A 16924-nucleotide genomic window follows, 5' to 3' on the forward strand; every position below is an offset into this window, starting at 1 on the left:
CCTCCTGTCCTTTTTACTCTGCATATTAAAATTCTCTAGAGTCAAACTTCACAAAGTTTGACCGTATATATATGAAAAAATATCAACATCTACCATGCTAAAGTTATATAATACAAAACTTTAAGTCATGACACATCTAGTGGTTTGATTTTAGATTGTGAATGTTAACACTTTTTTCTATAAAGCTGGTCAAACTTTACAATCCTTGACTTCAGTCAAATCTTATATGCGAGCTAAAAAGGACCAAAAAGGACCGGAGGGAGTACTGTGGTGGGCTTTGCCAGCATGTGATGTGGGACATTTGTAAACAGCGAAACCGCCACGTTTGTTTATCAGGTACCTCGGCCTCGTTGGCCCAGGTCACAGGCCAACGTCGTTCAACCCACAGGTCCCTATATTTCTTACCCATTTATTACAGCAGCGATTATACAGCTAGTGTCAAAGAAACAACATTTCCTCGTTCCACAATTTGTAACACCTTTATCCTGACCCAGTACGATAAAGGGATACTTACAAGCGACTACAAGCTGAAGAACTGTGTGTAGCTGTCTCACTAAGAAGCTTTCCAGATTAGCAAACAAATACAAATTATTCATAACACGTTAATCGGAGAGTTCCATGAATAGCGGGTCACTACTGGTAGAGCTTGTTCAGATCATCTTTAAATTTGGCCTTCAGCTGCTCCCTCTTCAGCTTAAGCGCAGCGGTCACAAGCCCAGACTCTGGGGTCCAAGGTTCAGGCAGCAAAATGATCCTAGCTGGTATTTCAAACTTCTCGAGCCTCGCTGCTTTCGCGGCCTGCACAATTGGAACACACTCTGCGTTAGACAGCAACCAAGAGATGCAAACAGAGCAGATGAATTGTGAATCCACATCTCCGACAAAGATACTTGATATTATCATGAACAAGAATACGGAACATAGCTTAGGACAATGCAATATCTTCTTTTCAACCATAAAAGTTAAGAGTTTTGCACCTAAATTGCTGCAAGTCTGTAAAACCTCAGTTCACAACTAACGTGCCCTCACTAAAATAGCAAAACAGGAAACAATACACACCGAGAGATTTCAACAATATTCATTATTTATTTTGTGTTCTCATGGGACAACATTCATCATATACTTTGTACCCTTTCCATTCCATGCTCTGACATAGCATGAAGCAGCAAGAGGCTCGCAAAGCAAGAGGAAGAAGAAAGTAGGCATCAGCCTGGTAAAAACAAACACAACAAGAGAGCGGGGAAGTTGGAGGATTGATCAAGGGAATGAATACGGCTGACTGCTCTAGATCGCAACGAGGCGTGCCACTAGATCTTAGCGGTACCGTAGTACACTCAGCAATGACCTCAATGGCGGACTGGCGGCATGACTGAAGAACATGAGTTTGAAAACTCTAGCTCATATTTCTCATCTCAAACTTCATGAAGTGGTGAAGAGCATCGTGGGTACTCTGGCAGTGGGCTTCATCAAAGAATAGAAGGCGTTCCTCACAACCAAGTTACATACTCCCTACGTCCCAAAATAAGTGTCTTAACCTTAGTACAACTTTGTACTAACTTTAGTACAGAGTTTTGGGACGGAGGGAGTATTTCCCAAAATAGTTCTTTTAAGAATCAATCCCAAAATAGATTGATTGAATACTATAGGCAAGATCAGATAAGTTTCCAATGCTTCCATCTTAGTCTAACCAGTATAGAAGCGTTGAGAGGTACTCCCTCCGTTCCAAATTACTTGTCAGAGAAATGGATGTATCTATAACTAAAATACATCTAGATACATCCATACCTGCGACAAGTAATTCGGAACGGAGGGAGTACCAAAGACAGGTCTGGCAGGCTGTAATCCTATTAGATACCCTTGCAGGTTCCAAGTAGGTCAGGTCGACATTTAAAGTCACACAAGGGAGGAATGCAGACATCCAGTACAGGATTTTGTTTATTATATTGAACTGCTCATGAAGCCCTGCTCCAGAAAGAACTACTCCCTCCGTTCCTAAATACTTGTCTTTCTAGGCATTTCAACAAGTGACTACATACGGAGCAAAATGAGTGAATCTACACTCTAAAATATGTCTACATACATCCGTATGTAGTAGTTATTTGAAATGTCTAGAAAGACAAATATTTAGGAACGGAGGGAGTACCATATAACCGCTACAACATGAGGCGACACGCCGAGTACAGGCTACATAATTTTCAATAAACTGGAGAACTATATCTGTATATGAGTGTTGTACGTGCTGTAATTAAGTAAGAACTGAACGAATGTGGTAAGTACCCCACTTGGGATCAGATCTAACCTTTGATAGAGATTGCTGGACCTCCTTAATTGCTTGATCATTGTGACACAGCTCCTCAATGTCTTTGTAGCTTATCCCTGAATTTTGAGCCCACTTCTCCAAGGCCTGGTGTGGTGGCACAACCAGTGCAACACAGTAACTATGAAATGGATCAGCATAGACCATGATGTTGTCCACATAATTGCTTGTCTGTAGAGCTGATTCAACCTGGAGAGAGAGAGAGAGAGAGAGAGAGTTAATTACACAGCAAACAGAATGCTCATAACCAAGGTTTAAGAAAAGCCATGGGCGTTAATTGTGCGTTTTGCCACCGCCTTGGCTTTTCTGACCAAAGCACAGACTTAAGCGCTAGGCGTTTTGCTGTCGCCTAGAGCCTAGGCATGCTTAAGCGTGCACCTAGACATGCCTTTTTAAACTATGCTCATAACAGGGCCCAGTTTTATAAACAAACCTTGCCAAGAGATACATATTCTCCGTGTTGAAGTTTTACTATGTCTTTTTTCCTGTCGATGATCTCAACGCATCCATCAGGATGGAACTGGCCAATATCTCCAGTGTAAAACCAGCGTATTCCCCTCTCATCCACCTAAGTGACATATGGCACAATCATGTAGTGAAAACATATAAATACATTCAGTGACTGCAGATGTGGAGATAATCACCTTATACACCTCGTTTGTTTTTGCTTCATTGTTGAAATAACCTTTTGTTATACTGTGGCCACCAATGACAACCTCTCCACGGGGCCTTGGAGAATCAGAAATTCTATAACCACCTTCTTCCCATGAAATAAGCTGCAACCATTTGATAAAAGAGGTTAGAGTGGACAATATATTCTTGGAAGTTTAAGTTTCCAAAATATTATCACAAAATTCATTACAGTGCATGTTATAACATGTGAACCTGCAAGATTTCATGCAAGAAAATGATCAATTGTAACCAAGCAGTAACATAAAAAGAGCTGAATGAATAGTATTGCAATTTAAAGTGTTTAGATCTTGTTCTTTTGTAACTGTGCAGTCATTTTATTCTGGCATGTTGCAAGTTCACATGTAATAGTATTACTTGCATCAAGGAAATTTTACCAGTAGTTTCATAAATTTTGGGGTGCCTCAACGCTCTACCAAGACATCTTAATACAAACAAAAGGAGAACATCACAGGATGGAAGGAAAAGCCAGAGAGTGAAAAGGTCACAATCAACATCTTATGTACAGACGGACTGTGTAATTCTTTTTAAGCATATGTATATAGTATGACATGGCATACATGGATCTGGCCCCATAAGGCCATGTCCTACTCTCTTTGTATGTAATGAGCTCATGCTAATGGAACGAAATGCATGGTTGTGAATCATGGTTTCACCACGCCACCACTTTTGTCAACAACCGGTGTAGAGTGGCTTGGAGGGGTTTGCCTGCATTAGGGACTGAGGCAGCAGGGGCAGTGGAAGGTGCCAGCCTGGTGCTATTAGGATAAAGGATAAGATGAGTTAGGTGGGCATTTGAGTTGTATTACAGGGATCTTTCCTCTGTATCTTCCGTTTATTTTCTGTATAGATGATACGAGCTCTGAAACACTGATATATGCAAACCGATATGAATATACACCAGATAGTTATCCATGATGTATCTGAAGAAATAATAATAAGATGAACATTCCAACACTTCATGGATACCTATCCCGCACATATCTGTACCAGATATGCTATCCGATACGAATAAACAGGTTTTGCAGGTATCAATGTTTCAGAGCATTCAGTTATCATTTCATTGCATGAATGTTAGCTGTATTGTCAAGTACTCCCTCCGTTCCTAAATATTTGTCTTTTTAGAGATTTCAAATGGACTACCACATACGGATGTATATAGACATATTTTGAGTGTAGATTCACTTATTTTGCTCCGTATGTAGTCACTTGTTGAAATCTCTAGAAAGACAAATATTTAGGAACGGAGGGAGTATAGTATTCAAAAACACACCAGGGCCGCTGAATGTTTATCTGTGGAAAACACAAACCTTGACATAGCAACAAGGGAGGGGTGGACCAACACGACCCACACTTGTGTCATCCCATTCAGAGAAAGCTGCTCCAGCGCAAGTCTCGGTCAATCCATAGCCTTGACCAACTGGGACACTGCAATACCAAATAAGCAATGCATAAGCACATGACAAATATAGCATCTCACACTATACAAAAATGTTTGTCAGCCTTCAAGAATGGAAGGATACTTCAATCCTAAAATGTTGTCTGATTAATGTACTTTAGCTTTTAACCTTTCAATTGACAATCTATTCAAGATAAAACAAATTTTGTAAAATTAAGGATCATCTTATCCTACTTACACTGGTGATTTCAACTAATGAACGTCAAAATCATGTGAAAATAAGCTAAGCTTGCTAATTCATACTCCAAGTACCCTCAGGGCCGACTAGGAGAGCAAAGGACTGAGTTCAAAGCTGTCACGAGCAAAAACTAGCCCAAAATAAACTCTGTATGAGCATTATCAAAAGAGAACCTTCAGATGTATTTTTTGTTCAACAAACAAAATAAGCTATCATGCTATATGAGTGACAACCGTATTATTCCTTAAGTCATGATTGAACTTAACCAAGTAATATGGTAAAGTGAAGATAAGGCGATAGGACAAGATTACCCCAGACATATATTTATGAATCTTTGTGTTTCACTTGATAGAGGTGCGCCACCACAAAGAATAAATCTTATATGCCCTCCAAGCATCGCACGTATTGGTTTGAAGATAATGCTATTCCATATAAACCTCTCTGGCGCCCAAGATCCAGTCCAACTCCCTTCGATTGCTCCAAGATTTCGTTTATATGCAACATCAAATAGCTTTTTGGTTATGCCACCCTTCTCAGCAACCTGAAAAGAAAAATGTAGAGCTGAAGAATTTAGAGAAGACACGGCATCTAAGTAAATGTCAAATTACTTTCATCACAAAATGCAAGGATAATAATAACTCCGACCATCCCAACTCCCAAAACTGATGCATGTGACTCTTTGTTATGACCGGCGTCACTTATAGCCGGAGGAGGCCCGTTGGGCGCGTTTAGTTAGGGATGGTCGGAGTTAGCTGTATTGTCATGATTGAACTTAACCAAGTAATATGGTAAAGTGAAGATAAGGATTATATAAACAGATGTAAGGCTACCTTTTGGAATTAAGCAATAAGCCATAACTATTGCTCGGCTCCCTTTAGGAGCCGGAACCCTAAACCCTAGCCGCCTCTCACCGCTGCCGCCTCCTCCCGGGCGATCATGGCGCCGACGCGCCGCCGGCCGCGCCCAACCTCTCGCCAACCCACCTCTCACCCCTACAATCTACGGTCGAGACCAGGTAGGACCCTAGCTCCTATCAATCTGTATCAGCTAGCTTTGGTTCGATCATGTCTACACCGCAGCCCACCCCGTCTCTCCCGCTGCCGGCCACCTCGTCGCCTCCGATGCCCACCACGGCTGTCGCCCCGCTCCTGCCTGCGTCGGGTTCCTCCGTCGCGCCCGCCCCCGCCGTCCTCACCCCGGAGGTGTCCGGGGCGCTGCGGAACCTAACCCAGGCGGTCCAGGGGATCCGCCTGTTCCTGGCCGGGTCCTACGGGCCGCACCCGCCCATCGCCGCCACCGCGCCGCCGTGGCGGCTGCAGCCGCCGCCCCTGGCGGCCTCCGCCGCGTCCATGGGGCCGCTGCAGCTGCCGCCGCCACCACCTGTCAGCTCCGGGCCGGCCCTCATCGCGCCGGCGGGGGTCCCGATCCACCAGGTCAGGTTCCCACCCTCGCCGTCACCGGCCTGGTTGGCCGGGTCGTCGCAGCCAGTCTACACAATGGCCTCGAGGCCGCCGCACGTCCAATCACTGTCGGCGCCAACCCTGCAGTACGGCGGGTCCTCCGGCTCCGTCGGCCCTTACGCCGGCCTCGACGGGCCGCCGTTCCACGAGGGGCCCCCCATGACCACCGACCCGGCGCCGGCCCCCTCGCTGCTCCGCGCCGACAAGACGTACCCCCACGGCGGCCATAATCACACACCGCCGCGCTTCACCAAGCTCAACTTCGCCACCTACGACGGCACCGAGGACCCCCTGAGCTGGCTTAATCAGTGTGACCAGTTCTTCCGGGGGCAACGCACGCTCGCGTCGGACCGCACCTAGCTCGCTTCATATCACCTCCGAGGCGCCGCACAGACTTGGTATTACACTCTCGAGCAGGACAAGGGCGGCATGCCTCCATGGGAGCGTTTTCATGAGCTCTGCCTCCTTCGCTTCGGGCCACCGATACGCGGGAGCCGGCTGGCGGAGCTAGGCCGCCTACCCTTCACCTCCACGGTGCAGGACTTCGCCGACCGCTTCCAGGCCCTGGCGTGCCACGCGCCCGGCGCAACGGCTCGCCAGCGGGCCGAGCTCCTCGTCGGCGGTCTGCCGGATCATATCCGCGTGGACGTGGAGCTGCGGGGACCTCAGGACCTCCAGACGGCCATGTATTATGCCCGCGCCTTCGAGGGTCGCGTGTAGGCATTGCAGCAGGCGTCGCCGTCTCGGGGCGCCCGATAGCCCGCCAGGCCGCCCCCGACACCACCTGGACCGGGGCATTCGCCTCCGGCCCCTACAGCGACCACCACTCCGGCCGCGACACGGCCCTTCCGCCGCTCACCCCGATCGAGCAGCTCAAGCGCCGCCGCCAGGGGCTCTGCTATAATTGCAACGAGCCTTACGTGTCGGGCCATGTCTGCCCGCGGCTCTTCTACTTGGAGGCGGCCGACTACATCGAGGAGGACACCACCGCCGTCGGGCTCGGCGACTTGCCCGCGCTAGTTGCCGCAGAGGTCGCTCCGACAACGGCTCTCGTGGTTTCCCTCCATGCCCTCGCGAGTATACGAGCGGAGCAAACGATGCTCCTGCCGGTGATGGTCCACGGTGAGCGCCTCGTGGCCCTCCTGGATACGGGCTCCACGCATAACTTCCTGCCCGAGTCGACCACGCGCCGCTTGGCGCTACAGCCGACGGGCGGGGAGCAGCTCCGGGTCACGGTGGCTAACGGCGACCGCCTCAGATGTCATGGGATTGCGCTGAACGTTCCCATCACCATCGGCGACAAGCACTTCACCATCACGTGCGCCGACATCGACTTGGGCTGCTTCGACTTCATCCTCGGCGTCGACTTCTTGCGGACCCTGGGTCCCATCCTCTGGGACTTCGACGCCATGACGCTGACCTTCTGGCGCCTGGGTCACCGTGTCCGGTGGGAGGGCGTGGATGGCGCCTCCCCAGCGACGCCGCATCTGCAGCTGACGGCGACTGCTGCAGGGCCTGAGCACCCCCTGTTGGATCATCTCTTGCAGCAGCACCGCGACCTCTTCGACGAGCCCCAGGGCCTTCCGCCAGCCCGAGCATACGACCACCGCATTCACCTCATCATCCGGATCTCTACCTAGTCGTTTTCGGCGCCGGTCCTCCTCGTCCGCCTTGCGGACGGCACGTGGCGTTTCTGCATCGACTACCGTGCTCTTAACACCCAGGCGCTCAAGGATAAATTTCCCATTCCGGTCGTCAACGAGCTCCTGGACGAGCTACAAGGGGCATGCTTCTGCACCAAGCTCGACCTCCGTTCAGGCGACCACCAGGTGCGGATGCACCCAGACGATGTCGTGAAGACGGCGTTTCGGACTCATCACGGCCACTTCGAGTTCTTGGTGATGCCCTTTGGTCTCTCCAACGCCCGGCCGACCTTTCAGGCCTTGATGAACGATGTTCTCCATCCCTACTTGCGCCGGTTTGTGCTCGTTTTCTTTGATGACATTCTTATCTACAGTGCCTCGTGGGCGGAGCACCTTCAGCACGTCGCCATCATCTTCAACAAGCTTCAAGCGCATCATCTTCACTTCAAGCGCTCGAAGTGCTCGTTCGGCACGCCTTCGTTCGCCTACCTCGGCCACGTCATCTCGGCCAAGGGTGTCGCTATGGATGCCGACAAGGTGGCGGTTGTCGCGTCCTGGCCAACGCCGCACTCGCCGCGGGCACTACACGGCTTCCTGGGCCTCGCCTTCACCTGGGATACTGAGGCGACCAGATGCCCGACTTCGACAGGCCGTTCGTGGTGGACTGCGACGCCTCGGGCGTGGGCTTTGGCGCCATCCTTCATCAGGGTGACGAGCCGCTTGCGTTCTTCAGCAGGCCCTTCGCCGCGCGCCATCATAAGCTAGCGGCCTATGAGAGGGAGCTCATTGGCTTGGTGCAGGCCATGCGCCACTAGCGGTCGTATCTCTGGGGGAGGCCGTTCCGTATACGCACGGATCACTACAGCCTCAAGTTCTTATTGGACCAGAGGCTCTCCACCGTGCCGCAGCACCAATGGATCAGCAAACTCTTTGGCTTCAATTTCATTGTCGAGTATCGGTCGGGTCGCCTCAACACTGTGGCCGATGCCCTGTTCCGCCGCGACGCCGACCCCGAGTCGGACGCCATCGGCCCCGCGGGGGCGGCCCTTTGCATCCGTTCGGGGCCCTTCTTCGTCCTCATTGACGACATCCGCCAGGCCTCCGCGGACGCTACGGACGCTCAGCTCCTTCGGCAGCGCCTCGACGCTGGCGACTTGGAGGAGCCATGGCGCTTGGCAGATGGCTTGCTCCTGCACGGGCACCGGCTTTTCGTGCCGGATCACGGCAACCTCCGTCACCAAGTCCTGCTGCTGGCCCACTCCGCCGGCCACGAGGGCGTGCAGAAGACCCTCCACCGTCTCCGCGCCGACTTCTACATCCCCGGCGACCGGGCCCTGGTCCGCGATTGGGTGCGGTCTTGCCTGACATGCCAGCGCAACAAGATGGAGACCCTGCGACCGGCCGGGCTGCTCCAGCCCCTGGAGGTGTCCTCTCAAGTTTGGGCCGACATCTCCATGGACTTCATTGAGGGCCTCCCCAAGGTGGGCAGCAAGTCCGTCATCCTTACGGTGGTCGACCGCTTCTCCAAGTACGCGCACTTCATCGCGCTCGGCCTTCTTTGAAGGCATCATCTGCCTACACAGGTTTCCCTCTTTGATCGTCAGCGACTGGGACCCGGTGTTCACTGGGCATGTCTGGCGCAATCTCTTCCGGATGGCGGGCGTGAAGCTGCGCCTGAGTACGGCCTTCCATCCTCAGACGGACGGTCAATCTGAGGTGGTCAACAAGGTGATTGCTTACAGGTGACCGTCCCCGTGCTTGGGTGGACTGGCTCGCGTGGGCGGAGTACTGCTACAACACTTCATACCACTCCGCCCTGCACGCCACGCCTTTTGAGGTGGCCTATGGCCGACCGCCCCCGCCCATCCTCCCGGTTGACCCCGAACGGCGCAGATGGAGGCGGCTGGCGACCTTCGCAGCCGGGATGAGATGCGTGCGGAGGTGCGCCAATGACTTCTCCAGGCTCAGCAGCTGTCCAAGCACTACTACGACGCCCACCACAGCGAGGCGGTGTTCGCAATGGGCGACTAGGTGTGGTTGCGCCTCCTTCACCGCTCCACGCAGTCCCTTGACCCGCGCGCAAAGCGCAAGCTGGGTCCTCGCTACGCCGGGCCATTTTCCGTGCTGGAGCGCATCAGAAAGGTTGCCTACCGCCTTCAGCTTTCGGCCAGTGCCCGCATCCATGACGTCTTCCATGTGGGTTTGCTAAAGCCCTTTCGCGGGGACCCGCCGGCGACCACGCCGGTACTTCCTCCGACCTCCGACAGGCGCCTTCTTCCAGGACCGGCAAAGGTGTTGCAGGTCCAGCAGCGTCGCGGGGTGTGGCACTTGTTGATCCAGTGGCAAGGCCTTCCGGAGGAGGACGCCACTTGGGAGCAGCTTGACGAGTTCCACCAACACTTTCTAGACTTCCACTCGAGGACGAGCTGTTTGCGCAGGCTGGGAGAGATGTTATGACCGGCATCACTTATAGCCGGAGGAGGCCCGTTGGCCCAACTTATCTTATTTTTATTAGCAGCAAGGATTATATAAGTAGATGTAAGGCTACCTTTTGGAATTTGCAATAAGTCATAACTATTGCCCGGCTCCTAACCCTAAACCCTAGCCGCCTCTCACCACCGCCGTCGCCTCCTCCCGCGCGATCACGGCACCGACGCGTCGCTGGCCGCGCCCAACCTATCGCCAACCCACCTCTCACCCCTACAACCTACGGTCGAGACCCTAGCTCCTATCACTCTTCAAGAGAGTTTTGTGTGTCAGTATTCCCACATGGCTGCTGTATATCTAGTTGCATGGAGAGGAAGATATGGGAAAGAGAAGGGGAGAGGAAGATTGAAATGTTGTACGACATGTGGGCTCCGAGCCATGTGTCAATCTAGGAAAAAAATCCATATTTGAGGCTGCATGTGTGGAAAACCATTACCAAAATGGCAAAATCACCATGGTAAAACTGCCTTGGACACTTAGGTGCACCAGTTTTGAGGCCGGGAGGGTCAGATGTTCAGTTTTACAGTTGAGAGCTTTAAGTTTGCCAGACACCAAATTTGGTGGGGGTAAGTACAGTTTTTCCCGTGCAAATAGCCAAAATGGATTGTATAAGATAGCAGCACATGAAATGACAGTCCAGAATAGAAACTTCAACCTTCTTAAACACTGCATCTCTTATGCGATCCAGAATTGCAGGAACTGAAATCATTAGAGTAGGTTTCAGTACAGAAACATCTCCTTTTGTCCCCTTCTTTATCTTATTTGATGCATCGGTCATTGTCAAGGCTGAGCCATATCCAATAGCAACACCAGAAGCTAACATGACAGACTGCACAACATAACAGCACCATGTCACTGGAGATATTCATAGTAATTCTTATAAATGATGTTTCTGAATGCCAAAATATTACCTCTGCCGCTAGTTCAAAAACATGAGCCAGCGGAAGGTATGCCAGATAAACATCACTTGTGCCAAGGTTTGGAATGGTTGTCCTCACTGCTGCAATTGTGGCCACCATGTTGCCATGCGTGATCATCACACCCTATGTCAAAGGAAACCACCAAATTTAATTGAGGAAAGATGCAAGAGCAGAGTAGAAAAAATATCCAACATTATCAATATTAGCATGCATAGGCAGCAGACCTCCACCAGTTGCGACATGGAGTATTCAGTAGTGGACTCATGCATCCAGAAATCATAACAGGCTAACAAACTCAATAAATAGAACATTTCAAACTTCATAGTTAATACAGTATTTTCTCTCTCAACTTTCCATTGGCTCATTTGAACCTCTGACATTCAGAAGGGACAAGCTGAACCTTCCATTTCATTTTTCTTTTCGCTCAAATTTAATTGATTATTTCATACTATTGAGCTAGTGTAACTAGCTGTATAAAGGGCAACCTGGTGCATGTAGCTCCCGCTTGCGCAGGGTCCAGGGAAGGGTCCTGGTGCATGTAACTAGCTGTATGACGTATGAATTTACTTATCTGTAAATCTTCTGATGTCTGCGAGTAAGTGAGTGACTGAGTGGACTGGGGAAACACGGAAGCACATAATAGAACAACAATAATCAGATTTTTCTTACCAAAGAGAAACTATACAACAGGAAAATGAATCATTTTGTAGGAAACACTAGCTTTTGTTATCCTGTGTGGAGCACATGGAAATAACTGTGAATAATCACAGTTACGAATGTGTTTTTAAAAATGGGGATAACAGTTCAAAACCAAAATTCCCCGAGAATATCTAACCTTTTCTATTAGGATTATCATTTTATAGCACACCAATCAATTTACCTTTTATTTTCATGCTAATGAAAAACGAATACACAAGAAAGAAAAATATCTTCAAGCAGAAGTGTACCTTGGGGAGACCAGTACTTCCACTTGTATACATAATAACTGCAGTATCAGTGCTTGATGGTAGTCTCGCATCTGCATGTGATGTTTTGCCCAACTCCTCAACCGCATTAAAAGATAATGTTGTCAAGTGTTTCAGTTGATTAAGTGTGTCAGCCTCAACAGGTTCATCCTCAATGTAGATAACATGCTTAAGACTTTGCAACTTTGAGCTGACTGCAGGCAGCTTCTTAAGTTGTTTTGAGTCACAAATCAGAGTGGAAACCTGTGTCTGAAGTTCGGCATAAAAATATATATCAGATGTAGGAACACCAGTTAGATTTTTCTTTATTGAAAGTTTGCACTTGTAATTGGTAAAAACCTATATCTTGGATCACATCAATAAATTAGTAAGTTAATCAGGAAAAACATGAGTACTCCCTTTGTATATGTGTCACCATGGGCACAGACCAAGGAAGCACCAACTCTAAAGAGGGAATGCGTAAAAAATAACTTTAAATAACATCCTACAACCAATCAGTAATTCCAGAAGCAATTATGTAGGGGTACAAAGTTGAAACACTATAATATACACTCTTGATTCCCTCAATGACAGATATATTGGAACAGAATTTCCCGAGGCCGGACCAGATATAGTGAAACTACTAATGTTAAAGCAAGGTAAACCATCAAGATTGTGTCAATTGCTGAGGATGATTAAGCAGGCATAAGGTAACCCAGTTGATATGGGAATCCAAGTACAGTTCCGTCCAACAATCCTGTTCGGCTAAAAGCTTAAGCTGTTAAGGGTACTAGAGATGATACCTAGCGTGTTGCTAGGGAATTGGTTGCAATTATCAATGAGATTTTGTTGCATGAAACATTAGTATTTAGATTAACATGAGAATGCATAAGTTACTGTATTTTATTATTGTATAGTTGTGAATATTTATTGAATACGAGTAACATGCATGGTGCATGTTAGGGGTGGGCCTTTTTCCATGCATGGGGGCATGGTGAGTTGGCATAGTTCATATTGAGAAGTGGAGTTAAGTGGGGATCAACTATTTAGGTATACTAGATGTGGCGGTATGCTCATACTTCATCAATGGATATACCTAGATCTACCAATCTGAAAGTAAAGCAACATAAATAGTGGGAATTGGATTGGCTCCCTAGCAGATGAAATATAGTGCAGACTACATATACTTCAGGAAAAAGGAACCAGATCATTGTACCTCGTTCAGTGAATGCACCAGTGCATCCTCGCCGAGAGATGCATAAATTGTTACAACAGTTAAATTTTGTCGAAAGCATCCCTGTCAAAATAAAATATTAGTATTTGCATACAGCTCTGTAATCCTATGAAATGTACAGGGCAATGTTCCAGACATAATATTATACCTGAGCAGCAATGATCCACTCGGCTCTAGTATCAGAAAAGATAGCAGCACGACTATCTAGCTGGTGCCCCATCTTGATGAGACCAGAAGCAAAGTTACATGCACGTTTAAATGCCTCTGCATAGGAATCCCACTGATATTCACCAAGGTGCAGTTTCTCAAACTTCCTTCCATCAGCAGCTTCTATGAATTCACTACTAATCAGTTTTCTTGTGCCAAGACACCGGTGCTGAGTGTACTTTTTGCTAGCCATCTCAAACAGAGCTGCCATTGTGGTGGCACCCTCCCATGGAACTTGAATTAAAGAGGAAAATCTACTGTTTCGCATGGCAAGGCCTGCTTCACCACCAACATCAACTTGCACTGCTCTCTTTTTCACCTTTTTGCTAAACATGGAAGAAAGAAAGATAGGGATAACTATAGCCAGTAAAAGTGCACCAATAACTCCAGGCAGACCATATTCTTTCACCAGTGGCAAATCGCTTGTGGTCAATCTTTGTAAAATGGACATGTTTGGGTTCTCGCCGGTAATTGTTGCCATGATCATATGCTATATCTGAACCATTGACTAGCACTTCACAAATTTCACTACAGAATTGCAAACATATTAATGAAGCATGTTAGTATGCTTCCAGTGAAGTAATAGCTTTCATACACTTGACGGTATATGCATAGCTGCCTCGAACAGAAGCAAAGAATATAAAAGGGTGAATGCAACACCAGAAAATGATCACATACAGAAGTATCACCATAGTCAATGTTATGCATCAGAACAGAAGGAAACTAGTGAACAATGGTAATATTTTAAAAACAAGAAAATTGTCCTTCCTACTATCAAAATTAAGCAACTGTTAACTGTTAGTTGTTACCGATCTATTGAGAACCGGTAGATACTATAAGCTACCAAAATAACCATCGAGAGCATCTACAGGTCCTTGGCTCATGGATCAGTTCCACACCATAGTGCATGTTGAATTGTTGTGCTTTTAGAGCGGGCACTTACAATGTAAACAAGCCAAGATGAAATAATAATTTTGAATTATGAGTAGTTCTTTTGTTTCTCAACCTTCATCAGTCTCATAACAAGTCTAACAGCAATATTAATACATTATGACATTTATCCTGTCAAAAGATCAGTTATTGACAATTTTAAAATCCAAGTAGTTATTTTAGTTCTCATGTCTCCAGCAAGTTCATTGTAGACATTACTGAAGTCCACGATCAATATTACTACTCCCTCCATCCCAAAATAAGTGTCTCAACTTTGTACTAACTCTTTGTACTAACTTTAATACAAAGTTGTACTAAACTTGAGACACTTATTTTGGGACGGAGGGAGTACTTGATAACGAATACACAATCAAATGATCAGTTCACATTTATCTGCAAAAAAACTACAATAGTTCCTTGTAGATTTTGTTTTGTAGTTGCATATTCCTACAGAGGGAACACATAAACGTCACAATGTGACTTGCAGAAGCAACATAAGATAGAAGAACAAGTCAAAACAGACTTGGAAGTTTCCAGTTTGCTTCAAAGGAAAGCAACCATGTTGACCATATCGATGTGAAAGGGAGGTACTCATTCTTCATGTAAATGGATCATATATCAACAAAAAAGATTGTTGAAGAAGCAATCATTAAAATTGGTCAAACTATTGTTTCCATAAGTATATCAATGGGCTCTGATTTGCGCAAAGTGCAACGGAATCCTTTCATGACTACCACAGGAAATGCCAGTTAGAATGGGATTGTGGCAGAAGTATTTGCATGTTTTTTTAGCGTGTCATTTTTATTGAGAAGAAAGCGCGGATGATGTCAACTAGGAACAAGGCGTAAACAGATAGTATCAACCTTCTGAAATTACACTTGGGTGAAAATAAGCATTTGATAGGGTCATTGTTTGTTTGAGAGTTATGAAGTTGTACTAAGTGAACCTGCAATTATGCCTGCGAGGGGTTTCACACGGTGGCAGTGCAAAGCAGAAGATGAATTAATTCAATGCGATCCGATTTAGGTGGTTCATTTACGACAGTAAGGATACCTCCCTCCCCAGAAAACGGCATGATCTGACCACGGGAATCTCCGGAAACACGTGTATTCTGGTACACCTTGTTCATGGCAGAACACGGGGAGACCAGCCAACCAACCAACCAACCAACAGTAATTTCGCGCTGATCCCAAATCCAGGCGAGCTACGGCTGGATCGCACGCGGAGAAGGAAGAACCCTAGACGATTCCGGGAGGAGAGATCTCCACTCCACTCCACTCCACTCCAGCCGAGCGAGACTATGCGGGGACGAATTGCTCGGAGAGGATTCGATCGACAACCGCGTCGCGAAGGGGGTAGCTCCGCGGTCGAAGTCGAACCAACGATGAACCGAGAGGAGGGCGGGGCGGGAGGCTCACCTGCGATGAACCGAGAAGCGGGGGGACGTCGCCTCCGGATCTGCGCCCGCTCGTCGGTGCTGCCAAAGCTTGCAGTGGCTTTACTTCTGGAAGGAATGAATGGCGCTTGGCTTTGCTTCGCCGGCCGGCCTTGTGGAGGAAAGCAAGGAAAGCAACGGCGAGAAAGGAAATGCCGAGGTGGGCCGCGGGTGGGCTCGTGGGTATCGAGAAGGTGGGGGAACGCGTGTGCTTGTTGTTTGTGCGACGTGGCGTGAGAGGCGGGCTCAGCGGGAGTGCAAATGCTTCCAGAAATTTGTTGGCGCGGACACGTACCGGAGTACACGACGCGAGCGAGGCCAGGTCAGTTGCTCACGTGCGGCGATGGCCTTTACGACCGACCTGCCCGAATTATTAATGCGCACCACACGTCAGCCGACTGATCTGGCAGCAACGCGGACCAAATCGGCCATAAATGTCTTGACACAAAAAGTCCATATTGCCCTCCAAACGTGTATCACCGAATCGCCCCCTCACATGTTCGATCGGACAGCTTAAGATGTCTCATCCTACAAACCGGAACAAAACTGAGGAAGGTTTGGGGGAGTTTGGTCATCCGCCATATCGGACTCCAACATGTCAAACCCATCCAAAAAACCCTCTCCTAACCTCGGTCAAAAAAGAAAACCCTCTCCTAACACTTACACTCGCTTTTTGTGCCGCATTTATACCAGGTAGAGTGGACATGACCGGATGCGACGACTTCCTATCTGCATTGCATTCGTGTCGGTTGACCGGTCGTCCGCCTACCCGGCTTTCACACCGGTGCGATGAACGAGAACCCTACTTTGGTCGCTCGCGTTAACTCGATGCTTCGCTTGTCCGGGCTATTTAAATTTGACCACAACACACAAAACCCTACTTCTTCGGCCACCTTCTCCCATCGTTCCAATCCCCGACCTTCCACCCCATCATCATCTGTCCTCATCCATCGCCCGTCGTCGCAATGGTCGGGACCTCTCGCGACCGATGGAGTTGCCACATCAGGCAACCACATTGAC

At 48.2% G+C, this 16924-nt stretch overlaps 1 protein-coding gene across 1 annotated transcript; it reads right to left on the reverse strand.

Moving 5' to 3' along the window:
* Nucleotides 1-373: 373 nt before the first annotated feature.
* Nucleotides 374-16167, reverse strand: LOC123103366 (long chain acyl-CoA synthetase 8). Its single transcript, XM_044524924.1, has 12 exons — nucleotides 15888-16167; nucleotides 13481-14067; nucleotides 13315-13395; nucleotides 12102-12368; nucleotides 11146-11277; nucleotides 10890-11063; nucleotides 4956-5185; nucleotides 4318-4435; nucleotides 2962-3093; nucleotides 2751-2885; nucleotides 2300-2506; nucleotides 374-798 (listed from the first exon to the last, which is right to left on the reverse strand). Exons 2-12 carry the CDS (start codon nucleotides 14024-14026, stop codon nucleotides 634-636), a joined length of 2187 nt encoding a protein of 728 aa, XP_044380859.1. The 5' UTR covers nucleotides 14027-14067; nucleotides 15888-16167; the 3' UTR covers nucleotides 374-633.
* Nucleotides 16168-16924: the final 757 nt, after the last annotated feature.

Source organism: Triticum aestivum, chromosome 5A (assembly GCF_018294505.1).
Source record: "Triticum aestivum cultivar Chinese Spring chromosome 5A, IWGSC CS RefSeq v2.1, whole genome shotgun sequence".
NCBI lineage: Eukaryota > Viridiplantae > Streptophyta > Magnoliopsida > Poales > Poaceae > Triticum > Triticum aestivum.

Coding starts and splice junctions, on each gene's coding strand:
- LOC123103366 (XM_044524924.1), bottom strand. CDS start 14,026: ATGATCATGGCAACAATTACCGGCGAGAACCCAAACATGTCCATTTTA. Junction 13,396..13,480: donor AGTGGATCATTGCTGCTCAG/GTATAATATTAT, acceptor TTATTTTGACAG/GGATGCTTTCGACAAAATTT. Junction 11,064..11,145: donor TTTTTGAACTAGCGGCAGAG/GTAATATTTTGG, acceptor TATGTTGTGCAG/TCTGTCATGTTAGCTTCTGG.